At 43.6% G+C, this 27945-nt stretch overlaps 1 protein-coding gene across 25 annotated transcripts in view; it reads right to left on the bottom strand.

Moving 5' to 3' along the window:
• Positions 1 to 27945, bottom strand: part of macf1a (microtubule actin crosslinking factor 1a) — a 230812-nt gene that overhangs the window by 25097 nt on the left and 177770 nt on the right. For 21 of the 25 annotated variants that reach the window (XM_030411325.1, XM_030411328.1, XM_030411324.1 and 18 more), the window contains 6 exons: positions 5897 to 6058; positions 5637 to 5807; positions 3622 to 3788; positions 2541 to 2700; positions 1471 to 1797; positions 959 to 1043 (listed from right to left, as the gene is read on the bottom strand). In XM_030411325.1, coding sequence (XP_030267185.1) covers positions 959 to 1043; positions 1471 to 1797; positions 2541 to 2700; positions 3622 to 3788; positions 5637 to 5807; positions 5897 to 6058 — 1072 coding nt within the window. The remainder of the gene's footprint in view (positions 1 to 958; positions 1044 to 1470; positions 1798 to 2540; positions 2701 to 3621; positions 3789 to 5636; positions 5808 to 5896; positions 6059 to 27945) is intronic. The other 4 variants (XM_030411327.1, XM_030411323.1, XM_030411316.1 and 1 more) reach the window with 1 other exon arrangement.

Genomic DNA, 27945 nt, shown 5'->3' on the forward strand with positions numbered 1-27945 from the left:
TTTTATAAATGATATCAGTGTGATCAGTCAAAGAACCACCTGAGTGTACAGAATTATTTAATTGATTTTCTTATAGGATTTTGTGATAATAAACAAAGTTTATTGCGACAGATCGAAACACACTCAAGGCCAATTCCTTGTATGCCAAATTTCCATCTTAATTCTTATAGAATTTCTTAAAATCTATTCCAAACACACTGTTTTCAATCTCACGGTAGGCTAAGGTTGACAATTCAGCAAAACTCTCACAGCCATAACATTTGCCTGACCATCTAAAATATGAGAGTGCAAACAAGCAGTGTATTCATGGGGTAACCATCAATTAACTCGCTAATAGTGCCTGCAGTCAGCATGGCTAATATCACGAGAACAGAGACACAAGCCAGATGCTACGATTTGGTTCACCGCTGATGTAAAAATGTGAGTTTTGGATGTGAGGCCACAGGAAAGGTTTTTTTTTTCTTTCCAGTGTGATTATCTCACCAAGCTTCACCACATAAAAAAAAATTAATTTACAGAATTATATATCAATCTATTGATTTTAGTTATTAAAGGTGCACTTTGTAGTTCTGCGGAAGAAATTTTAATCAGAAGAGAAAGAGCTTCACTGACAGTTTTGTTTTATGCCTAATCAAATTAAATAAACAAGCTCTCTTTGTTTTCATGACTGAATAAACTGAATAAACAAACTGACCTTAAAAGCACAACACAATTTCATACCGTTAATTTTGTTTATATTTGGTGGACCCTGCCAACTTTCTAGCTTCAAAGAGTGTTCTGGGGATCTTATTTTCCTCTGAGAGCAGCTTGTTTAGTCACTTATGGGAAAAATAAGTATCTAATTTTAGTATTTTTAATCTTTAAACTTTAATCATCAAACTCCAAGCATGAACTGAAAGGCGACCAAGGATAACACTGGCAATACATTTAACGTCTTTGTCTGTGGTCTTGTTATTACCTGTGGTCTGTTTGAGTAAGGCTTGTCCGTTCTTGATGGCTTGGTCCACCGTCTTTTTCCTGCTCACAATCTCTTCATTTAGAGACTGAGAAGAGACAGAGAGTGAAAGTTAACCTCTAGTAGACAAAAGGTTTTTTCTTTGGTTTCAAAACCAAAAAAGTCCAGCAATAAGCATTTCTTTAACTTTGAAAAATGAATAAAAGATAATAAAAGTACATTTGTTCATCATATCTGCTCTATTTTACTTGTGATAAGCCATCATGACAGCGGTTGAAGGAAATGATGTGAATTTACTCATGGTCCCTTGTGTTTCAAGATACTACACTGTATATAATTAAATAAATGGATATATATATACTTATGTTAAAGAGCATTTAGCTGATTCAAAATATTACAGTATATTATTCCAATTCTACATGTATACTGTAGCTCTTACCCTAAATTATTAACTACTGTTGTCATGTTTTAGATTGTACTCAGTGAACTCATTCAGTGTGTTCATGAAGTCATACCAGAGTGTGCTTGTGGAGCTCAGCCAGCAGCTGAGGCTGGTAGCTCTGGATGGAGACCTGAGCCAGCCTCTGAGCCACCTCTGCCAGCCAGTTCAGCACCTCTACCTCATCCTCCCCAAACAGCTGAGCATTAGCCAGCGCCTGCTCCAGCAGGCCCGCCCGCCTCGTGCACCAATCTGTGAGTTCTGAGTGACCTGACCTCACCGCCCCCACCCGCTCACTTAACCAATCACGATCTGCCGTGCAGCTGAGTGGGGTCAGCGATTGGCTGAGGGACTCGAGGTGGTCGACCTCGGCTTCACGTGAGGACACATCCTCTTGGAGCGCCTGGGAGTTGTGTGTGTGAGTGTGAGTGTGTGTGTGTGTGTGTGTGTGTGTGTGTGTGTGTGAGAGAGAATAAGGTGGAGATGAGAAAAGGACAGCAAAACAATAGAAAAACAGATAAACTGAAAATATGTGCATGCAAATGACAAATCATAAACATCAACGAATGAATGAATGAATGAGAAGAGAAACTTAAAAAGAACTTCTAACTCAGCCAAAATGGAAATAAAAAGAACTTAACACGATAAAGAAATGGGCTTGTATAAAGGGTATGTTTGTGTTGTAAATGATGCTTCTTGGATCTTCTTCCTCGTGCTCACTCTCACAGCATCTTTCCATCGAGTTACACTGAGATTAACTGTACATGTTTTATTGGGACTGCTGACTGAGTAAGCGTATGTGTGTTTGCTATAATAAATCATTTTCTACGTTACTTGTCAGTTCAAACAGGGATTGCAGAACTGGAACACCAACAATATTTATAGGTAGGAAAGTCAGCAAGTATTTTCTTGTCTGCAACATCTGTAAATCTACTGAGTGAACGATGTCTCATGTTGAGCCTTTACTTTGCCAAGCATGACAACAATTGCGAGCCTCTTCCCATAATTTCAACCTATTTTTTCCTACTGGGTTGACGGTTAGCAGCCATTTTGTTAATAGTATGATACTATCTGAAGCAGTAAAAATCGACCTTTGTGATCTTTCTATGAGGGGAGAATCTTGGTAACGATGGGGGCAAGCAGTACCTTATGCTTGACGATCTGCTGGGTGATCTTGGCTGTCTGGGTTCCCATTGGCTCGGCAGAGCTCAGGCGCCTCTCGGTGGCACTCAGCCATTCTCCCAGGGGCTCCAGGGCTTCATGGAACTCAAGAGCCAAAACCTGCAGCTCCTCCAACTGCCTCTGCCTGAGGGACGGGAGGAAGGCGGGGTGGGACAAGATACCAAGAGATGAGGAGGAGGAAGAGGAGGAGGAAGAGGGGGAGGTGGTGAAAGAGAGATTTTATTGGTATTTTATTGCTTTCTTAGATTTTCATTTTTTGCTTAACTTGGACCTGATTTTGCATCATACAGCCGTCAACATTTTTCATAAAAACAGCTAAATAACTGTTCATGTCTTACTATATATTATTACATTTTCACATCTGTCTTTGTGTGTGCATAGATTTAAAGTATTAAATGTAAGAAATTCCATGACATGACAGATGTTTTTTTATCATGCCTTGCAGCATACAGCCATTAATGTTGTAAACAACATGAAACTACTTTACATGTCTGCAATATAAAACCTCTTCACTGTGTCCCCACTTTCTCCACAAAGAATCATTACTTTCCCAAGTGAACAGAAGAGCCGCTGAAAATTACTTGTAGACCACAGAAACCAACGGTAATGATACTATCTTTTCTTTAAGTACAGTGGTGCTCAACAGAGCTACACAGAGATGAAACGAGAGAAAATAGGAAATAACCACAGGATAATATGTTGTTGAGGAACACCACCAATTACTTTCCCAAACCACATCTTTACAGCTAGACAAATCTGTAAATCTCTTTTGCTTGCTGAGATATTATCTGTGTCTCATTTTCAACGGACGAAAATGAAAGAATTGATAATTTTGAAGTGTTAACAATCATAGATTTATTGTCAAGAATCTGAGGACCATAATGACCATAACAGAGTAATATGACACCTTAGTATTTATTGCTCCAAGGAAATTCCCTTTTCCTTTTCTCAGCTCCATGGGGAATTCTGAGACCATCAGTAGGGTTGGCAAACCAGAGCTTATACGCAGATTCTCCCCACCCTGAAGCATGGAGATGAGACTTACCTAGCACTGGCTTTGTCGAGCAGGTCAGTCCATCTCTCTGCCAGACTCTGGAGCTGGGTCTGTATCTTCTCACGGTCTTGAGTGTCTGCTGTGGCTGCGATCCTCGCTCCCTCAGCACGAATCATCTCCACTGTTGGCCGGCGGTCATCTAACAACCTCTGGAGCAGCTGGAGGAAAAGAAACGCACAAAGGCATGGGTCAGCAATTGGGGTAAACAAATGCATGCCTATATGTTTTCAATGTTTGTTAATTTATTTTGGTTCATTTCAGAAATCCTAGTGCTGTGATTTTAGATGTTAAGAGGTCATCTTAAGAATGTGGGTGAGCCTTTTCTTTGTTTTCACTGTAATCTACTGATATGTGAAAAATTTAAATATTTTGATGCTGACAATACATTTTTTTTTAATTGATGATGTACAACATATAGAGGAACATCACTCAGTTTAACACAATAACATTTGACAGCAGCACAAACTACAGCCTCGAAAAAGACAAATAGGTTAAATTAAGATGAACATTACAGCCTTCAAGAAGGATGGATTTATTGGGCTGATATTGATATGTAGCATTTGTTTAGCTAGGCACACCTAATAACTTACTGAGCAGCCACCAGCCAAATGCTGGTAAAATATAAAAGTGGCTTTCAGACTTTCAGACACAAAATGTGATGCTCTAGTAAATCATAGTGGAGTTGTTCTAAAAAATATTCCCCACACTGTTAATGGGTGTACACTGCCAAATCAAATTTACATAAAACATTTTTTTTGATTACATGTTCTGTAATCAATCCACATCTAAAAGCTAATCCCTCCATGTTTGCAAATGAAGTTGTGTTTACACTTTGTGTGACTTTTGCAAATCAAAAAATGTGCTGCAACAAAATGTGTTCCTGACGTGTTTGAGGCATGAAACAAGTACATTCATTCTTTTCTGAGAACAGAAGATGAAAAGTTTTTCATTAGGAGAGCCTCATATAAAGCTCATCTGTTATCAGTTCTTTAAAAGTCACTGCATCATCAAAGGACTCTGGTTGGCCGATATATTTATACAAATCTTTTGAATTATAAATAATTTAATAAGTTTAGGTGCTACTTTTTAAAGGTAGATACAGCGCAAACAGTGATTCATTAACTAAAGATCCAACGATTTTAAGATCAACAAACAACATACATGGATGCACTTCCTGCTCAGATAGCAGCCACTCTGCTTTGAGCCAACAGCGCGGTTCAGCCTCTGGAATGCACTTCTCTACACTTTACTCTGTCTTTCTGAGCCAAACGGTGACACGACTCTCCGTCACGGATGTAAACACGTGTGATTGATTGCTGGCTGAGCCTGCAGCGCTCTTATGTGCACAAACACAGGAAGAATATGTTGGATAAACAGGGAAAAGTGTGTCTGAGTGTGTCTCTGAAAACAATGCAAATCCACCATGCATGTGTGTGCGCCTGTTTGTATGCCAGTCTGACTGGCAGACGGTCAACTGGGGCTGTTTGGATGCCAGGCAGACGGATCATTGACTGTGTGGACTGTATGTGTGTTTGTGTGTGTGCCTGTCATTCAAATATCTATTGTTTGTGGTTGAAGGGCACTGAGGACATCTGAATATCAACAATGTTTCAATTCAACCCCTCTGATAAACGAAATATTCGTTTTTCCAAAAATGTTTAAATAAATATTCTAGAAAAATTGAAAGTGAAAATTCAAATCCACTTCATTTACAGACAAACTCTGGTAGGATACTTCAAAGAAAGGAGAGGAGGATGTGGGAGGCAGGAGCTAAGAGCTCAGACAACCGTGCTTGATGATCACCACTTCAAATCCCCAAAATGGAAAATATGAGCACTCTGACACTGTGAATAAAAAACAGCTCTTTTGAAATGTACCCTTGATGACCTAAAGAAAGACACTTCTGCTGCTTTAAGCGTCACATCTCTCAAGTCTGTTTTCTGAAAAAAATTATAAAGATTTCTCATCACACGTGTTTCTTTTGTCCCCCTTCATCCATCTCACACCTTTTGTTCTTGGATCTGGGCCTTGACCACGCGGTACTCTGCAGATGGAGGCTTCTGATTGGCCACCAGCTCCTCTGTGTCGCTCAGCCAGCTTAGAAGAGGTTCCAGAGCATCCTGGAATTTCCCACAATGCAACAGGGCTTCTTGCAGCTGGGCGATGCGCTCTGCCACCTGAGGACAGACGAGATGTTTTGTTATGAGTTGGGAAGCCAAGTCCATACAATAAACTGCATCTCTTGGTTGGCACATGCGATTCGTACCCGCTTGTTTAGTGAGTTCCATCGCAGGTTGGTCGTCTCGAGGTCGTGCTCCAGCGCCTGGGTGTCTGTGTGTTTGGCGGCGCTCTGGATCAGACCCTGACCCACTGCATTGACATGCTGCAGCTTCGGTTGAATGCTGTCCACCTGCTCTCTCTCCACAGCCTGGATAAGGAAGCAAGAAAGGGTTATCATTTATTTATGTATTCATAAATTAATGTATGAAAGAAAGACTCCAACTTGGAAGCAGAAGTTGAAAGTCGGAAATACAGAGCATTCAATCTGCGTCACTACAAATGGAAAAACTTTGCAACATTATATATATTTAGAAGAGACTGGATATGAGGAGTGAAAGAGATACAGAGGGAAGAGCAGAGATAAGAGAGGAGTGGAAGACAGGAAGGGAACAGGAGAAATTAGGGTGGAGGGAGGAGGAAAAAAGAGGAGGGGGAGAGGGGGATTACAGGGATTAGAGGGTTAGACGAGTAAGGGGCTGCCTGGAAAAGGCTGAGTCGACAACACACACACGTTGTAGAGTACACTAACACACTTGCATGGGTGCACACAACCTTCACTTAATCACACCCAAGCATACACACACATTTATGGCATATGCACGCACAACTTCGCCTGTCTGGCCACATTACTCACACACACGCACCACAGTGGAGGGCTGGAGCCATCTTGTGATGACAATAGAGGCAGCCACCCGACACTAAAGACAACCAGACTTGACTTCCCGGGACGAAAAAGACTGAACAACAGCCTGTACAGTTCCTCTGTCATAGTAAATCTGAGCCACCACTGTATCCACATTCAAACAGCAGGGGTGTTCAAACTTCAGTCCAGGGTCCAACTGGGGTCATTCAGGGGAGATTTTGGCAGTTGCATGCAATTGGGAGAACACGATTTACTTGTATTTCCACTCAAAAAGAGAATTTACAGATGCAGCAATCTACAACCATTTATACAATCAATAAATCAAGTCAGATATGATGCAAAAATGCTGCACATCCACTGGTCATAGCTTCACAAATGTTGAAACTGCTTTCTATTTCATACCATTGTTAATGTAATATATTTGAAATGATGGTTGGACAGAAAAAACAAAACAAAAAACATGACATCGCTTCAGGCTCATGCTAATTGTGACAGACTAAAATATTGGGTGATCAATTAAGGAATTAATCAATTATAATAACTAGCTGCAGCCCTTAAACAATAAAAGACAACACTAAACTGAATTCAAAGGCCCAACCATGTCCCCTCACAAAACTGTATGATTTCTCACTGACTTCTCAACATTTAAATCTTTCATCTCACAGATTTGAGTACATTCTTGACCTATAAAACTTTGTTCCTGTCTGGTTGTTCAATGCTGATTTTCAAAAGGGGTAAACATTCTGGTTCAACCGACTGCTAGTCTTACAGTAGAAGAAAAACCAAAACCAACAGCTCATGCAATAAATGTGAGGGAAATAAATTGCAATCTGCTAAATTCCTGTAAGTCAACCCGCTATATCCAACAATTTGCCAAATCCACAAAACAACTTTCACAATTTTACACTATTTCAACAATTCCCTGACCAGGGGGACCACTGTGAACTACCACCAATGAAAAATGGTTTCATTTCAAATGGGGGTCCAAGGCAGTAATGTGTTGTGAAAACATTTTAGGAGTCCTGACATTCAGAATAGGCCCACAGAGGGAGAATTAAGCCTGGTGGTTTATAAAGCTATGGCAGCCAAACCCCAATGGCCACACAAAGAGACAAGGACACGCACGCACGCACGCACGCACGCACGCACGCACGCACGCATGCACGCACGCACACACACACTACAGATTTTGGTAAATCCATGCCTGGGGGAAAATCGCTGGTGTGACAATACTGAAGGGGGTGCAGGGAAAATGTAGGTTTGGGTTTCAGTGAAATACCACTATGGCCTGGAAGAAGCTACAACAGTCGTGTGTGTCCAGCAGTCAAATAATAACAAACCACGGCACACCACAATACCAAATACAACTGAAATGAAAACATTTGAACACGTAATGGTTGTTCCCTCGTTTTCACTATAAAATCTGAGATGTTTTTGTGACACAATCTTCTTTCATCTGCTGTCAATTCACTCCGGTGAACAGCCAGCGGACAGAGGAGCATTGGAGCTGACAGGGGGACTGGACTCAAGTGTCGCACATTTCAGCATGTTAGGAGTTTAACATGCTTCACCTTTGCCACAAAAATAAAGCAAAGCAGCAGTATGATTCAAATATGCCAAACTAAAAGCGTGCACACTGCTGAATTAATACTTCTTTGAGTTTAAGGACAGAGTGTGAAGCTCCAGAGCTTTACTATGACGACTCCTTGACACTATCAAATAAAAAGGCAAATAAAGCCAAACAGCAAATCAAATCCAAATGAAAGGTTTTTAATTTGTGCCTTTCATTCATCAGTTCTCACATCTTCACTTGCATTTAAAAGCGTTCAAAGCCTCAGATTTGAATTTATGATGTGTCGATGATGTTTACAGACCTGCAGACAAAATAGTAAGCTGGTCTGGTTTATCGGCTGGAAGTGGTTGAGCTGGAACGTGTTTCTGAGTCTCTGCAGTGGGTCATAATCAGAGGGTTTACAGGTTTCTGCTCATCTGGTTTAAATATGGCATCAAACTACAGGTTCCACATGCCAAGTGTGTGTGTGTGTGTGTGTCTGTGAACTATGAATCTATGAATCTACGTGGATAATAATGTGTGTGAATAGAAATGATAAAGTGCTCTACAGGTATGAATCTGTAAGCATATTAAATATGAATGAGCAGTGTGCGTTTGTGTGAGTGTGTTCCGGTCCACTCTGGACGCAGCTGTGTTGTGGTGATGGGCGTCATAGCTGCTTGGAACAGGAAGTCTGTCGGCCAGAACAACAATGACTGCAGCCATGACCCGCTCCGCCCTGCGCCTTATCCTGGTTAGTGTGTTTGTGTGTTAGTGTGTGTGTGTCAGAGATAGAGGGTCACAGAGAAGGAAAAAACAGGGAAAGTACACCCATTCATCATCTAAACATACACTGGGGGTGTGTATATAAACGTGTTACATGTTTTGTGTCCGTTCTCCGTCCTCTTCTTATTCGGTCACTCTCTTTGTGTTCTCTCTCTTTCTGCTCTTTCTCTCCCCTCATCAGCTCCGAGTGTTTGACTCCTCTAAACCAGAGCTCTGGAAAATGGCCCACATACTTGTCATTCTTCCCCACCTCAGCCAGCACGCAGCAACACACACACACGCACACAGCCGACAGGAGCTATCACCACCATACTTGTCATCCTTCCTCCACCTCCGCCTCCTCTTCCTCCTGATCAGTCATCTCTCTACCTCGTGTCTTCCCTTTATAACTCCCCCCTACTGCAGCTTCATTCTGGTCCGTCTCTCCATCTGGCTCTCTCACTTCAGCAGTTCAGTGCGGACAGGCGACAAAAACACTGGGATGAAAGTAGATCTGACTGAAGCCAGGGAACAGCTAAATACTGTTTGCAGTGATATGTCTCGTCAAACAGACATCAGTTTGAAAGGATGTTAAAATTCTTGGGAAGATGAAAGAATTCACAGATAATTTCCATGTTTATCAAACAGCTGCAGGGATTTTCAGGGGTACAGATTTTTGTCTACTCTGTGTCTGAATCAGTGGATAAAAACTTGGCAGTCAGTTGAATTCTGGTAAATCTCTCAGTTTTTAGTCTGACAAGTCTGACACCTTGAAAATGTACTAAAAACATCTGCAGAAAGGCAATTAAAAAATAGATGACTTGAGAATGTAGCCAGTAGATAAAAATGTCTGCTTGGGGCAACGATGCATGGATGAGGAAAAAATATTCTTGGTTCATAATCTCAACCTTTTCTCCAAAACAAACCTGCATAAATTCAGAACATCACTTCAAAGTGTTATTTATCGGCAGTTTTCCTCTTCAAAACTAATCTACATCATCGGGACTGTGTGGATGTGGTTTGACCAGATTTTCATTCAAATGTCACTAAATTCTGATGTAGCATCACCTTTGTTCTAACTTTGGCAGATTACTTTGTGTTCATTTAGGAAACCATCACAAACTGTTTTTCTAATTGGTAGCAATCAGTTGTTCAAATACTGTGAAGGAGTGTGACAGTACATGACTGTGATGCCAGTGTGTAAAATGCAGATAGGGTAACACTCAGGTCATCAAACCTCAAGACAGAAAATTGTGAAAATCCGGTATCTGGCTGTGTGAGGGATGTCTACTGTGCATAAACACATGCATGGATGCTCTTCACTTAACCGTCATCTGTCAACCTAATAACTCTGGAGAGGATTAGCCGTGTTGATGGTGCATAACTTAAATATAATTCAAGGAAAATGAATTTCTTATTGTGGAAAAAATCAAGAACATGTAGCTTGAGATTTACTAATGACAGCAGATAGAAACCTGACAGCTTAACCTCTACTGTTGCTACTACAAACATGCCTGCTACACAGAGGTTTCCAACTTGTTATCAAAGCTTCAAAGATGTTCTCTGAACTCTCCTTTCATCTTCCTCTCCCTTCATAACTGATTTCCATAACTACGTGATCTGATGGCTTCACAAAAAGGGCTTGTGAAGCATTGGAGAAAAGGTGCTTCTCTACAGTTGAACTGAAGAGACGGGGAAATAAAACTGATATGCGATTCAAAACAGAAAGGAAATGTGATCCTCTATTTAACCTGAATGGGAGTTGGTGTATATAAGCAATGAAAACAAAAAGCAGAGGGAAAAAATGTCCAGCCTGAGTATCCTGCACCATGGGTGAAGTGTTTCTCCCGAAAGCAATATTAGAAGCCAGCAACAGCACTGCTATCGCTTGCTTTTCCTTTACCCTCAGCCTCTTTTACCTCTATTCCTGCCTCTGACCTCGTCTCTCACTCTCTTCCTGGCTTTCAACCCTCATCCTTCCTCACGTCCTCCTTTCTCTTTTAATGGAACGAGGAATGAAGGGAGGAAGGAAAGGGTAGAAATCTGTTTCCAAGCTAAACTCACAATTTGCCAGAACAGCTTTGCTTTAAGCCCCAGATTGACCAATCTCCGACAAAGGGATGAAGGGGTTAACGGGTTAATAAATCCCATTTCAAACCAGTGACCTTATTTGAACATCGACAAACAGATACAAATCTCATGCAAATGTGCATTCAAAGCATGCTGGCTCAAACTGCACTATCCTTTTTTATCTTCCCCTTTATTGTTCCAGAGAAATTCCTTTTCTCTGTTAGGGATGTAATCTTTTTTTTAAACACAAACATTTCTTTCATTCATGCTATCACTGCGCTGCTAATCAGCTCCCTGTGAGACGGACAAAGAGAGAGTAATATTTGAATTCCTTATTCCTTATTATGGAGGGTCCTTGGAAACGTGTTCATACCTAACAGGAGACCTCTGTTACTCTCCCATTTCTAAGAGCTTTGCTGTCCTGCTGTCAGAGATGGGGAGTGGTGCGCAGGCAGGCACGCAGACAAAAATATGTAAAATCATTGAAAAAAGCTTGAAATATCTGATATACTTTTTTGCATTTTAAGCAAATCTATGTTCAATTCCAGTGAGAGATCAATGAGTTCCTGCGTTTGCTTTCATGCTTTTCTGTGTTCCTGAACACGTCCCCCTCTTTCTCGCTCCATCTTTCACAGGTTTATCCCGGAGGCGGTTGTTCAGTACCAGAATTATCACATCAATCAAAGCGCAAATGCACGAGCCCCAGACCTGAAACCACCTGGTTCTTTCTGTGCCTGCTTGTCTCTCTTTCTGCTTCAACATCTGTCTTTCAATGCCTCATCTTTTTCAGACTCATTTTTTCGTATTTCATCTTGTTTTGGAAACATTTCAGAACAAAAATGTTTTTATGTGGAGATTTCAAAAACCCACTGTTAACAGCAGTTCTTTTTTAGTGCGTCAGAGCTGATTTAAAACCAAAAACCAAAACATAAATCTGGCAAGAGAAGTCTACTTACAGTAAAACATAGGTTAAGGAACAAAAACCAGTTATGAAGTTCAAATCTGTCTGGACTTCATACAAATCCTGCTCTGTCCTCATTCATGTGGACATGCAGCTTTAACAACCTGTCTCTGCATGGCAAAAATAATTCCTTCAATTTTTTTATGCAATATGTGTTGAAATGTTCTTATTTGAAGATACTTTAAAGCTTGTATCTGCACAGCAACAACAAATGCGTATGGGTTATGAATGAAACATGCAATTTCAGAACTGCCTGCCTCTAAATCTGTGTATAAGCGGCCATCGGTCAGTCTGTCTGTACTGTGCGTTCCCTCGCCCCAATTCATCAAACAGCATGCAAAGCCGGTCCATCTGTCTGTCTGTTTGTGGGGCACACGTACATACAATGTGCCTTAAAATTAGCACCATATAATCCAAAGATCTCCTGCTTGTGCCTGCCTGCCAGCGTAGGTCTCTTATCGTTGCCCCAAAGCCCCATGTAGTGCTCCTCCAGCATACGATAGCTTCCTCCACCCAACCTGTGTGTTGCCTTTCTAGACTCTTTTTGTGTCTGAGTCTTTGTCTTACTTAATACAATGCATCTATCTTAACAGAAAAGAGATAGATACTGGGCAGTGAAGAAAATAAAATAAATAAAAGAATGAATCAGAAAGAGATAGAATGAAAGTGGGAGACAGGCCGGTGCACAACATACAAAAACAAAACAGAGGGCCAAAGACAGGACCGGCAACAGAGTCCAGCCCACAGTTCCAGTGTTAGCCCTGGCACCTTCTTATCTGATATCTGGGTTTATATTCCCCAGACAACTTCACACACTGTTTGTGTAGCCATGTTGGCAGAGGCAGCTCCCCTCACAGAGAGCCACAGTATTTACCTCTCACCTCCTTATCTCAGAAGCAAAACCATCAGAGCGTGGAGGAGAGGAGGGGGAGCAGAGGGAGGTTTGGGAGGCAGAGAATGAGAGTCAGTTGAGGAGATGTGAGGAGCATGGCTGAATAAGGGATTTCATAACACAACACAAGTGCATGTGTCAACTTGCAGAAATGTGAACAAAAACTGGTTACAAGTTAAATTTCTAAAGAGTCATGCATCATTTACTACAAAATAATGAAAGAATCTTATGTGGAGGCACAGTGTTACTGATAAGCATATCAAGCTTTTTAAATAATAAAGTGTGCATTAGTAAATTCTAGTCATCTCAGTCAAAACTTTTAATTGGAGCCAACTTTCGGGCCTAGTCATACTTTCAGTACAACCAAAGCAACTGTGTAGCCTTAGAAATGTTAAAAAGAAATCTACAGTTCACATTTCTGAGGGTTTAAAGACTTCAAAGTATCTTCTGTGACCTGGGAAATAGAAATGTAAAGCTCCGAACCCAATTTCTCTGTTTTCCTTCAAAATGTTCCTCTTTCTGACTATCAAATGCTTTTTGCCCCTGATGTTGTACAGATCATCTGCACTAAAGCATTCTGTATATCTGTAATTCTGTGAGTTAGAGCAGAGGCTGAGTGGACTCGACGTGTGATTACATTAAACTGAAGCCAGAGAGACCGTGACTGCTGAGAGGACAAACAGACGTAGACTGATAATATTTAAAGACACAAAAATCTGTTCGGAACACAAACAAAGACACACACACACACACACACACACACACACACACACACACACACACACACACACACACACACACACACACACACACACACACACACACACACACACACAGCCAGAAACAAACATGAAGTTAAATATAGAGTAAATGAGTTGGGTTGGACTGGTCGGAGCAGGCAACTTGTGCCTGATGGAAACTATAATGTAATAAAGGGGACCAGTAGTTTGTGTTGTCAGCATGGGATCAGGTGCATCAGTAGCCACCCAAATCACGCACTGCTTGTTTGTGATCTGCATGGATGAGAAATAATCAAGTTTTCTCTGCCTGACCTCTACCAACAGGCTTGCAATGGGATTACTGTTAAAAATAGATGAGACTTAAGTTTGATGGAGCGATTTTGGTAGTGAAATGGACATGGAATTCAAAAACTGATTTTGCACACATCATATTAAAAAAAAGGACCTTCCTGTCAACTAGCATAATAATCCATCGACAACAAAAGCAGGGCTCTGATCAGGCAAATCTGAGGCCAGACACTGAGTCATAGCAGAGCTCCTAGAAAGCACGACAGCCTGTCAAACACGCTGTCACACTGAGACACTTTCGACGTATACACACCTTTACATGCAGCCCACACAGCCAAACACAGAGGTAGATGGAAGAGGAGTGACACGACACAAACAAAACAAGTTGAAGACTGAATGCAGATTAATGCAGAGAAACCAGACTGAGACACAGTCACACTGACAGTCCTCTATGTCAGCTCTGCAGCGAGTTAATCTCGCAGCATTTATAGAATATCAATTTCAGATCCGTGTCTCAACACAGCAGCAACACTGTGTACACTGCGACAGTGATTACATTCTCTGAAACCAAATCAACCCAAATTGTGAAACTCGGCCAGAAGCCTTGCTCCATTTACAAACACACAGCCTCATCAAACGCTGACCTTTCTCGCAAATTGTTTAAACAAGAAGGGAAACTTTGGCCGGCATCACTTTATGTACATACACAGCTGGGTCACACCCAGCTCCCATGACTTTGTATGAAAAACACAGCATTTTCTACTTTATATACAGTGTAAACACAACAACAGCGTGTCCTTTAGAGAATGCTGCGAACTCTGCGCTTGAGATCAGCATTATAAGTAGGCCCGCAAGCACAGACAGCTCTTTTAGCTTCACACAAATAAACATGTGATCAATCTCAAATATGTGCATGCACTGTAGATTAGCACTGACCCCCAACTCAAACACACACCATGGCACACACACATACTGAGCAACCCCGAGGGTAGTTTCCCATAAGTAGCAAAACCCCCCACTGAGCATCATATTGCAATCGTTTTAAGCCCTACTACTCAAACACAACTAGCTAATTATGGCGTCTACATAACTTCACCCCCCCCACATACATTTTCCATGCTATGTCTACATCAGTCGTACTCAACACTCAGCTACCTGACCCAATTCTTTTTCCATGCTATGCCTCCGTGTGTCCACATGTCCACATCGAATGTATTCATTGCTAAAAACAGATATTTGCTCAGCTTTCACTCCTTGTCCATCAATTCTTTCCAAGCAGTTAAATGAACCAGGGTCTCTGTGGTTTATTTGCATTAATTCTCTCTACTCTGCGATTTATGGAAGCCATATTCTAGTGTTATATCTGTTTAAATCACTCTGGATTAGTGCTTCTGCTAAAGCTTGAATATATAAATATAAAAATACGAAGTAACCAATCTCCCAGATGCAAGCTCTTTCTTTTATGTCTTTTCCCATGTTACTGCATGATTGCATGGTTCACCTAAAATAACTCAATTGTGTTTCAGCAACTGCACAACAGAACCAACACACACTTCTAAATAAAGTCTTTTATGGAAATCAATTTTATCAATCATAAAAAACTGGAATGAGAGCATACCTCTGCCTCTGTGTCAGTGTTGGAACTTGGTAATATAGTTGTTGATTCATTTTCGGTATTAGAGGTCCATCCAGATTCTAAGAGCGTGTCTGTGGGACAAGATGTGGCCCCTGTCTGAGGCCCGTCTTCCTGGGGCCTTATGGCCAGTGCCTGGCCTGTCTCTGTCTGTGTGAATAGGCTCTGTAGCAGGCCAGGCTCGAGTTGGTCCCAGGCCTGGTCTGTGGACATGAGTGGAGGAAAGTCCAGAGCAGAGCCATCTGACTCCCAGTCACTGTCCCCTGTCATAGAGCCCAGGACAAACTCTACCCCGTCCATCCCTGACTGGGTCCCTTCAGAGTATGAGTCCAAGTCCATCTCCTGAGTATCTTCACAGGCTGAAGAGACATCTGAGGGCCCAGGTTGGGGCCGTTCAGGTGCTGCCATGTAAACAAAGCTGTCAGGGGAAAGTAAGGCTCCCTCCTCTTCCGTGTCTTGGCAGCAAGGAGGTTTGGGGACAGGACTTGGGGGAATGGAGTCCTCAAGAGGAGATGGGGGACAGTCATTGGGGTACTGGGGAGGTGCAGACACAGCCAGGTAAACAAAACTATCTGATATCACAAACGCCTCTGCATCTTTAGTATCCAACCCAGCACCACAAGAATCTGATTTAGACGGAGACTGAGGTAAAGAGGAAGTGGGTGTTGAGTCTGTATGTTCAGAAAGTACGAGAGGAACAGAGTGGGATTTTGGGGTACTAGCTGTCACTGCTGATGAAGTTTCCAGATCTAAATCTTGTCGAGGCATGTCCAGTCCTGAGACTACATCTGAAGTGACAACAAAAGTCTCTGAAGCAAAGCATGTCCCTTCTGTGTCACAAGTTATTGCCACCACAGGTTTGCTAATCTCTGAGGGGACTGGATCTTCTTGACAGGAAGTTTCAACATCAACATCCTGTGTACATTCACTGTCGATTTCTTTTTCAACTGTGTGCAGAGGCTCAAGGGAGTGATCTATGAGAACTCCCTCGCTACTGTCCAAACTTGGCTCAGATTGGTCATACACATCCCACTCTGTTCCTAACTCCTCTTCCTCTTTCAATTCTCCCTCATCCTGCTCAGCGTCCTCCTCCACCTCCTCGGCGTAAGGGTTCAGAGGGCTTCGAGATGGAGAGGAGGCTCTCTCTTCACAGTCATCGCTATCACGCTCAGATGATGCCCCACTATCCGGGTCTGTTTCAGTCTGCTCTGGTCTCCTCTGTTCACAGTCTGTCTGAGTAATATCACTAATAGCAGTTCTGTCGGGTTGGGACATGTGGACCCCGCTGGAGTCCGACTCAAGTTGTTGACCAAGAGCAGAGTCTGTTGGGTAACTCATCTCCTCTTCCTCTACTTCTGCCTTTTCCTCATTATAGTCAACATCACATTCTTCATCAATGAAACCATGCTCCTTTTCACAGTCTTGTGCACGCACCAAGTTGAAGTTCTGTTTTATGTGCTCAGAGTGATTTAAATTAGTGTCCGTAGTGATATTTTCTAAGCCTGGTGCAATGCCATCAGGCTCTACAGAGTTAACTTCATCTAGAGGAAGAGTCCCTTCATAATCTACCCAGGCAGTCGTTGTTTCTTCCTCTCTGTCCTCTTCCTCTTCCTCTAAACAAGGAAGTGTGTAGGGATCAAAAGGCTCAGGGTCTACACTCATCTCCACTCCCTCCTCTCCTTCATCCTCTTGACATTGCCTCTCCAGCTCTAGGAAGAGGTCATCTGACTCAGCCCCTGAGCTGGGGCAGGGGGAGACACTGGGAACCCCAGGGCCTCCAAACCCTGTAGGGGGGGTCAATACAGGCCAATGTCCAGAGGAGCCTGTTAAACTCCATCCCTCTGATTCCAGTGTTTCCCTATCCCAAGACTGGTCAATTATCTCCCGATTCTCTAATTTAAGAACTGCCTCCCACTCTCGCTCCTCTCTCTGAGCTCTCTCCTCCTCTGCTTTATCCTTTTCTTTTTTCCACGCATCCTCCTCCTCCTCCTCCTCCTCCTCCACCATCATTTTCCTGCACTCTTCCTGTTCGTGTTCTTCGAGCTCCTCAAGTATCCTGCGTTCGTCCTCCTCAAATTTGAGCTCGGAGGCTGTGCGTTCTCTGAGCTCACTACCCTGAGCACCCCAACCAAGCAGCCCCTCGTCACCTCCCTCCTGACTGATACAGGGGGAGAGAGGCAGACCTCCATACACTAACCCTTCCTCCTCCTGCAGGAATGGAGATGGGGGGTCTAGTAAATAAAGTGACTCTTCATCTGTGTTGCTGTCCTCACCTAGTAGGGGAGGCAAAGGGGGGAGGACAGGGAAGTTGTGTCTCAGGCCGACCTGGGTTCTTTTCCCTGTTGTTATACTGCGGGGCCAAGTGCGAGCCTTGGTAGGAGGGCAGAATACTGGTTTTGGTGGGATGAGAGGAGCATTGTCCCCCTGGTCCTGTTCCAAAAGAGGAGAGTCCCTCTCTGAATCTGACGTCTTCACTGACTCAACAGGCTCCTCTGGGATCTGCCTAATTCCAGCTTTAGAAGAGCTAGGAGCCCGTCTGTGCCCCTCCCTTTTTATCTCTACCTGTCTGGATGTAGTGGGGCTCTGCTGTGGTGTATTTCCAGAAACCTGGGGTGCCTGTGTCTGGCCATATGCAGGTAACTGTTCTTTGGAAGGAGAAGGCACCGCATGAGTCTGTCTGTGTTGCTTCTGCAGCACAGGATGAGCCTGCTTTTGCCTGCTGAGAAGATGCTGCTGGAGAGGAGGCACAGGGCTGACTGTGGGCGTCAAAGAAGGCGAGCAGGAGACAGGAGGAGTGCGGGGAGCAGATGATAGCGGGGAGGGTGTGTATGGAGGTATGGAAGGAGTTGATGAGGTAGGGGTGGATGGAGGGAGGTGAGTAGGAATGGGCTGTAGAGGAGACAGAGGAATCCCTGCCCCAGACAGACGCTTTTCAGCTCCTTCAGTGGATGAGAACTCAAGTCTCTCAGCAAACTCTGGATAACTTGGCGGCATAAAAGCTTTCCAAGAGCGGCGGTTTGGATTGTCTCTTTTATCACCACCTTGATGCCGCCTCTTGGCCACTGCTGCAACCCCACTAGAGCCAGAGGAGGACGGGGCAATAGGCAGACCTGAACCTACGATGCCAACTGGTGGTGACATTATCTGAAGATCACCAGTTAGCTTTAGGGCATCAAAGATCACTCTTTCATCTAGTTTCTTCACTCCGCCAGGATTATCTGTACTCCTGGAGACAAAAACACCACCTAACTCAGCTCCAATGGTGCCATTGCTGGATAGCGTACTCCCCTCTCCTCTCACCTCCCCACCAGAGCCTAGAGTGCTCCTGGAAGGTTGACACAGTTTGGTCCCTTGATCAATCTGTTCATTGATGCGCATAGTATCATATATGGATCGCTGGGGTACGTAGCAATCCTCTATGTACGCCTCATCCTCATCACCTTTTCCAAGGCAGCGAGGGTTCTGCCTCAGGCAGTCCGGACGGCTCAGGGGCTTTCCCATTCTGTCCTTTTCACTTCTGCTGGGATGCCACAGAAACCCTATTATTTAAGGTGCAGGTGTGGCAAATTACATAAAAAACAGGACACAAAAAAGGAATCTTTATGGAAAATGAATTCCTTTACCTTCAGTTGTCCAACAATCCACAAAATCAAACAGTCCATTTGGCTGCATTAAAAACAAATCCTTCAGGTTTCACATTCTAAAATATTCCAAATGATATCATCCACAGTCTTTTCCACCGGTGCATGTGGCGTTCTTGACTATGTCACTTCAACGGTGGTGCATTTCCTTGGTCTTTCTGAGATGCTGTGTGGCATCAGCGGGGGAGTGAGAGAGACAACCCTCCCCCTTGGCACCATATTAATCACCAGCCCTGTTTATTTAAAAGACTGTTAGGAATGAGGGAGAGGTGGAAGGATGAACAGAGGGACGAGGGGAAAGAAACAGTCATCATCTTCCTCGCTGAGCAGTACAAAGTCCGAGTTGAAGTGAGGACCGCGTAGATAACACCCCTTTGTTTTACTGTCGGTAACACAGAGTATGGCTCTCTCCTCCATATTCATGTAGAGCAACTCATTCCTTGACCCTCCTTCCTCTCCAGACTCCTCTCCTCTCTGTGCCACAACAGGAAAAGGCAGAGAGTGCTTGGACAACTTCAGCAGTCTCAGTGAGAGGCAGGCCGGCAGGCAGGCAAGTGTAAAAGTCTCCTTTTAAGGTGAGAAAACCCACTCTGTTATATAAAAGAAAGGCTGCGTGGGGTGCAATGAATAGGAAAGTACAATACTCCAAGGATTTGTTTCACTTTTATCTCCCTTTGTTAAAAAAATGTACCTTTCAGGAAAAATTAAAGAGGAATATGAAATCCAGTAAATGAGAGATTCAAAATTAAACAAAATGTTTATCCTTTAGAGCTTTTTGAGGCAAGAAAATCCAACTCGAGAAAAATAAGAAAACAGAAATCCCTTTACCAAGTCACTGCCACTTTGTGGTCCGGTGACTGTTCACGCAGTCCACAGCTTTTCTTTTTCTGTCCTCTGCTTCCATCACAAAGAACCAGGGCTTTGCGTCTGGAGGATAAACCCTAATTTTGTCTAAGACATCTCATCACCGCCATAACAGTCCCCATTAGTGGAAGAAAATCCACCACACCATCCACATGATTTGAAGAGAAAAGCTGAATCCGGAACAAAGAGAAAAGCAGTCTGCTTTTGCGTGAAGAAATCTCTGTCAATGCTTCAATTCTTTTCTTTTATCTTGCTCTCCCCCTCTCATCCTCAGATCATCCACAGCTCCAGGGGAGAGGTGATACAGTAGATCGAAAGCAGGCAGGATCGTGGAGGGGCTGAGGCTGGAGTGAAAGAGGGCATCTGGGGGTAGATAGAAAAGAGGGGGGCTGGGGGCTGGATCCTGGACCAGCCAGGCAAGCAGGCAGGCGAGCAGGGCAGAGCAGTGAGTCGTGGGACTGTATCCAGAGGGCAAAGACCCAGACAGCCCTCCCAGCTCTAGTCCAAGCTTTGCTTTGCAGGCAGCGTCTTCCCTCCTCTTTAACAGCAGACAATCCCAGGACACGCTCCCTTCCCTTTCGCCCTTTTCTTTGCCGTCTTCTCTCTCCTCCTCCTGACTCCGTACTGAGAATGAAACAAAGTGCCACGCAATCCCAGTTCCTCTTCTCTCCTTTTCCTTTCTGCCTTTCTTTCTTTCTCTCTTTGTGGGGCTCCCAAGCTTTGCTCTCTTTCTCTCTTTCTTTCTTTCACTCCCAGTCTGTGCTCTCAGGCCTCCACACAGCTGAAATGGTTTGCAGCTGCTAAAAAAATCTCCCTCTTTTCCTCTCACTCTCGCTCTATAGCTGCTCCCCCCTCGTCTCCTCTCTCTCTCACTCACTCACATGTCCCTCTTTCTCGCTCGCTCTCTCTCCCTCTCTCTCTCGCGCGCTCGCTCTCACCCTACCTCCCTCCCTGCTCTCTTGCTGTTTGTGTTTGAATTCAGCTCCGTTTGTTCTGTTTCCTGCATTGGTATTAAAACACAGGAAGTGCTCCAATCATGCTGGTTTCCTCTCTCTTGAAAAAAACTGAAAAAAACACACGAGACGTGGAGAGAGGGTGAGAGAGAGAGAGAGAGAGAGAGAGAGAGAGAGAGAGAGAGAGAGAGAGAGAGAGAGACAGACAGAGGCGTAGGGGCGTAAAGTAGTGATAGAGGGAGGCAGGGTAGTACGAGGGGGCGTGGAGCCAGAGAGAAGGAGAGTTGTGCAGAGGAGGATTTTGCTCGTTACCAAAAAATATTATATGAATGCCGGGATGCAGCTGATTATCCCACGCTGAGCAGCCAGCGACAATCTGCTATTAAAACTGTTTCCAAATAAAAAAAAGGAGGAAAAATAAAAAGAAGAATAAATGCTGTAAGATAATGTAACATAACGCAGATGAGGGTTTCCTCCAGGCAAGCATGCAGGATATAATGCAGTATCTCAATTACTCTCCCCGCCACTGTTGCCAGATTTGATGTGGTGAGAGAACGAGAGAAGTGGGCTAGTGATGTGAGATGGCTACATTCATGGCTGCATTCATCACAGCTTTGTAATCCACTCTTAATTCTCAGGGGGCAAACCGCCTCCCCCCTTTGGAGCACAAAACACTGTCCTCAGAGCGAAATGATACAGAGTCAAAGAACAAGAAAGAAAGCAGAAAGGAGGGAGAGACAGAGGTAGGGAGAGAGGGGGCGGGACTGTTAGCCAACGGCAGAGAAAGCTTATCAGTAATGAGCTCGCTTTTTTTTCCCAGAGCAATTGTCCAGGCTTTAGGCAGACGAGGAAGTGAGTCCAGTCCGTTCTTGTTCATGCCATTATTTCCTCCTTTGTCAGAGTTTTCACAGGTTTCCAGTTGCTGAAGCAGAGTTGGTGGTAGCAGACGAGCTGCCGATGTAGAAAATAAATATGGAAAAGATATACACACACACACACACACAAAAGTCTGTGATATTCACAGGCTCCACTTGTGCATTCCCGTCTGCGCCTTCACTGAAACCCAATCCCGCTGGGGAGTGTGTGTCTGAGTGTGTGTGTCAGAGACTGAGGGGCCAAGAGGAAAAGGGGCTGTGCACAAAAAAGAGAAGAGGAGGGGGGGTGCTGTCTGTTCCTTCAGGATGCCACACAAAACTTCTGAACAGTCAACCAGTAAGTCAGAAGGGGGATACCAGCAAACATGGCAACCTGCAGCCCTGCAGGGGAGAGGCAGGGAACTTCAAAGCACTTTGTTTTTCTCTTGTTAGACAAAGTTACAGTCTGCTCTGAGCCAGTTGTGGTTCTTCTCCACCGCCTCCTCTGTCTTCTTCTTCTTCAGCGAGCCTGTTTGTTTAAAGCAGTCTGGCAGAGCCTGGCCGATCTGAACCAAAACACGCCTGCTTTCTGTCCTTTTCTCTTTTGCTCACTTCTCTGCCCAAAGATACATTTTCAGTTTTCACAAGAGGAGCTACCTCGTTTCTCAACTGTTGCACAGAGCAGCACCGTGGCCTGCATGTCAAATATGCTAAATACTCCACTCTTTCTTTTTCACCGCCCTCGCTCCCTCCCCCCTCACTCCCCCCACCCCCCTCTCTTGTCAGTTGCGCTGCAGCTGTCATTGCCGCGTCCAAGGCAAACGTCTTCATAGAAACAAAAGGGGTTTGTCGCTGGTTTGCTGCACACACCCACACACACATGCAGAGCTCACAAACTCTCGCGTGACCCACGGCTAACCGACAATCCCCTCTACACAGACCACAACAAGATTTAAACCCAAGCATTCACAGATGTGGGCCAGCTACCAGGAGAGGTGGAAGGACAGGCAGTGGGGAAAATAAACTAAATATATTAGAGTAAAGGGAGCATAAAGGACAGAGAGAGACTGATAAACTGATTAAGCTCCTTTAATTTGCTCATTCATCACGCCCTTTACCCAACCCCTTCTTCCTCTGACTCATTGACTATTGACACAGGCATGAGTCTATGCCTCCGTGACCCCCCATGATCTGTTTAAGATTTAACTTGATTCCCCTGCGGATCTACCCCCTCCTCTCCTTTAATTTCCATTCATTCCTCAGTCGTTACGGCTGGTTTAAGAGTCACACCACTGACGGAATGAGGAGGAGGGAGGTGGTGAGAGAGCAGTGAAGGAGTGAGAGGATTAGGGGTTTAATTTTCCCTGGGGGGTCATACTGTAGAGCCAAACTTTACTACCTTGGTGCTGGGTAGCACTCTGGATCACAGCGTCCACTAAATGGCCTCTTATTCACACGTAATGCTGTTGTGGTTTTCTCTAAGTTTAAGTCTCACACTGCCTTTGTCTGTGTCTAGAGGCTCTAAACCACTTAGTGAAGCTAAGTGACATAAAAACAAACACAGGTGGCGGGCATAAAGTATGTATTATTGACTTTTCTGGGTCGTTTATTTGCTCATGGGGGAACACCTGTCGACAGGAAAATATACTTTTCTCTGTCTCTCTCCTTTTATTTCTCCCTCCCTCCCAAGCCAGAGTAAATCCATAATCCATCTCTTTAAAACACTGCCATTTAATGTCATTTTCTTCCTCAATGTCTTGTTTTTCAATCTCTCTCCATCCGTCCCCCTCTGTGGTAACCTGGCAGCAGGAAAAATGGAGCTGCCATTTCGTTTTCCCTGTGCTTTTACTCTCCTCACCCACCCTCCTCCGTTCCAACTCTCTGGGGTAGTTTTTTATTAACTAGGAGAGCATTTCACCTGCCTGTGTGTGTGAAAGCATTTATTGTTCTCAACCTTCCTCCGGCGGGGAGGCAGACACAAAGAGACCTGGACCTAGCGCACACGCACGCACGCACACGCACACGCACACACAGACACCCACACAACACAGACACACAAAGACACCAATGCATGCACTTCTACGCAAATAAGGAAGTATGGACTCCATCACCAAGCTCAATAACTTCAATAAACACAGCTGTCAATCACCTACACACACCACTGCCGGCCATAATAGTAGTTTCAGACTTTCTGGCTGATTTGCAGAGTGTGTGCGAGCGTGTGCAGGTGGGCCACTGCTTGTGAGCTTTTCAATTTAACAGTTAGTTAGTCTGCATGTGCACACACACGCCGCACATGCATTCTTTTAGGCAAATAAAAACTTCACACTTTCCCCCACCTGGTTTTGTGGGCCGTTTTCATTCGGCTGGCTGTCTACGTTACAGATGGAGTTTAATGTCCATGTGCGATTCACGCAGGAAGGACTTTCCACATTATAAACACTTTGGAGGTCAATTCTCTGCTGTGGTTTACACCATTTGGGGCATTTTAGTGTGGTAAAAATAGGCTTATCCTCTCTTCTTTTTTTCACTGACCTTCTCTTTCTCTCTCTCTCCCACACACACCAAACAACACCTGCGAGGCTGCCTGCTGAGAGGTCACCGCTGGAGGTCATCTCTTTTTTTTTTTTTTGCACACACACACACACACACACACACACACACACACAAACGCAACCTCCTCTTCTTTTTTACTTTGAGCTTCCTCCACCTCCCACACATCCACACACCCACCTGGTTCTCCTCCTCACCGGGATCTTACACCTCCATAGCACAATGCAGCAGCAAAAGTCTGTATTTCTGTACTCACTGTCGCTTTAAAGCAGCAGGTGGATCAGCTATGACATAGTGTATTAAGTAAAAAACAACAACACCTTTCTAGCTTCAAACCGTGTTCTGTGGACCTTATTTTCCTCTGAGAACAGCTTCTTTATTTAGTTATGGAAAGAAGAAATATTTCTGATCACCTCATAAATATTATAAATATCATAATTCTGAGTTTGTGTTTCTTCTCCAGAACCACATAGTGCCCCTTTAAAAACGTGTGACTTGACTTGAGGCACGATGACTCAAATGATTTTTTTTTTTTTTATTTAAGTATTTTTGTTTTTGGTCTGTTGTCATTAATTCACAGTTTAAACAAAATGATTTTCCTGATTTTCTGAAAATCAGAAATAAATAAGCTTATAAAGTCTCTTGTTCTTAGTTTAATCATATATATTTCACTGAATAGCCTTCATTTTAGTACAGAGTGGATGTATGGAAATAATACAAAATACATGCATACACATAATACAAAATGAATTTCAATTTAGTGGTTCAAGTACTACATATAAAAAGTATTTGTTAGGAGAGTGAATCTTACGTCATTCTGAAATATGAATAAATGAAATAATATTTGTATTCTAAAATACATTTTTGGGGAAATATCTTAAAACTAAATATTTGTCTCAACTGGTCTCAGGAGAGCATATTGGATTTCGCTAACTGAGAGAAGAAAAGAGGAAAAAGAGGGAGAGTGAGAAGGCAGGGCCAAGCCATGGCATGCCTTTCTAATTCACAACAGCTGAAACAATACAGGACCTGAGAGTGGAAAGGCTAAGACATTACATACGCACACACACACACGTCCCAGACATATTTAGATCATACAACACAGAGTCATAACAACCACTACAGAGAGGTGAGAGATGTGTGTGAGAGAGCCAGCCGGTTACAAGAAGGTTCGGCCGGACGAATCAGGTTATATGATTAGAGAAATGATGTTAGTGAGATCCAATCAGCCCCTCAAGAGAAAAATTAACACGCACACACAGAAATCAGAGTCATGCACTCCGGGAGCAGACATGAACACGAAGGCAGAAAGAGAACAAAAATACAGAAAGTTAAGTCCAGGAAAATCCAGTGAGCCAGTTAATAGCGCTGTCGTCCAGATGACGAATGACTTGGATTAACCAGGGAGTCATGGGAGGGTTACTGGGTTCTGACACACTGAACTCCTTTGACTGCAAACAACCTTTGAGCTTGAATTAGGCGAGTCAACATGGCTGCTAACAGCTAACAGGTGAACTCGTAACCCTGTGTCCTGCTGAAACTCATCCAGACCGAATGGGCAGGGCAACATTTTTTATTTCAAATACTCTGTTTTTTTCATCAGCTTCTTTATACTTTTATACTACATTTTTCATTGCCAGTTTCATCATGTGTTTTTGAGGATTTACATAAACTGTATATTCAGTTTATGCTCAGTTTGATAAATCGAGAGCAACAACACTTAAATATGGATGTTGTTACTGAGATAAAATGTGTGTCAGAATTGAAACCGCTCTTGTGCAGAGACTATTCAAAAAGCTGTTGGACATGCAGTTTTATCTTGGGATTTTAGATGTCTCTCATGATTTATGATTTCCAGACGAGAACATAAATGTCACTGAATTCCTCTTACTCGTCCACATTAAATATGGGCCCTCGAGAGCATGTCATGGCGTACACTGCATTGGTTTGTGGTATCTTTCAACCAGGTCAGGAATAAGTAGCGTTTTGGACAGGTACCAAAGTCAAAATGTCTACATTTGACTTACTAACTGCTAATTACTCAAATCTAAAATTTAAATGTGTAAGCAGCTTTATAGGTGAAAAATTAGGACACACTCCAGCTTCACAGCATGGGCCAAAAGACAACCAGTGAGCTGCTGGCCCAGTTTGGCTTGACTTCTACTCCCATCATCATTAAATAGTTGCTGACACAGTTGGTGCGGGGAAGGACAGTGAGTCATGGGCTTGCAGATTCTCCAAGGAGGATAGACTGCAGGAAGATGAGCTGGAGAGTCTATAAGTGAGACTGTAGGAGGATAAAATAAGAGGGAGGAGGTGAAAGGTGTGATGGAGAAGGAGATGGTGGGGGTGAAGACAGGGGCGGCGTGCAGTCATGATTTAGGACAGGGATTTTCACAAACGCGTGTGCTCAAAGACACACACATGCCTTCTGCTCTGCTGTCACCCAGACTAACCAGCCCTTCCCAGGAATGTCCATCTGCAGCTACGGCTTTAGAGCCTCGTAACGCCCCTCTGTGTGTGTATGTGTGTATGTGTGTGTCTCATCCCACCCAGAGACTATGTCAGCTGCTTAGGGACGGAGGGAGCCAGGGCATGCAGAGGGATGTTGATGCCACACCCTAATGTGTGTGTGCGTGTATTTGTGTGTGAGGGTGGGGTGAGGAGACAGCTGAGATTCCAGATTGCACCCCGAAAAAGACAGGAATTAGAAGCATCCTCTGAGGCAGAGTGCATGCACACACACACCTCTCGTCGGCCCACGGAGCAACCCTAAATACAAACATAGATTCCACAGTAGCACATATGTGCAGACAGGATGGCCATGTATAAACATGTACATGGTAAATAGCAATACTCTGAATGGAAACCAGCAACAGAGAGAACTTTTTGATCTGTTTCTCATATAAAACTCCACTCTTCACTACATTTCTATACAATAGACATCCAGTAGTTCATTCTAGTGAGCAGTAAATTGAGATTTCGAACACTTTCTAATGTGTTGAAGGACTCTAATTTTCTAATCTACAAAATGTGACGGAGAGTACCGAGGGACTTTCTGCAGTAAGACATGGACACTACTTCAATTGTTCCCATTGTGGGAATCTTGAGAGCAGTATACAGTACATAAGCTCTACACTCAGAATGCAGACACAGTTTACTTGTAAACAGGGAGTGATTATACAGGATGTCTACGCAGAAGGCGTTTCAGTCATGTAGCTGTTTCTCACGCCTGTCTATGCATATTTTACTATCATCCAACTGCAACCCAAAGCATACTTTTACGCTTCACATCCATTTTCGTCCATTTTTCACACATAATTACAGTGGTTGATTTTGGGCTTCCAAGAGCTTCCAAAATGATAGGGACCAGCACTCAGTACTGTCCCTTAATGCATCATAAGTAGACACTGACAGAGGATTGAAGGTGCTGCTCTGCTGACGTTCACTATAGGTTTTCATGTTGACTTCTTGTTTTTAAAGATGGGTAATGTAACCAACAAGTGCAGACACAAAAGTATACCTAAGTTTGGTAAGGTTGACACATTACAAGTTTTGCTACAAAACACTTGTTTTCATTTAATGTGAGCCAAAGCTCTTAGATGTAAGATGTTGTTGGAGCCCAA

The sequence above is a fragment of the Sparus aurata genome, chromosome 3, assembly GCF_900880675.1.
Source record: "Sparus aurata chromosome 3, fSpaAur1.1, whole genome shotgun sequence".
Lineage (NCBI taxonomy): Eukaryota > Metazoa > Chordata > Actinopteri > Spariformes > Sparidae > Sparus > Sparus aurata.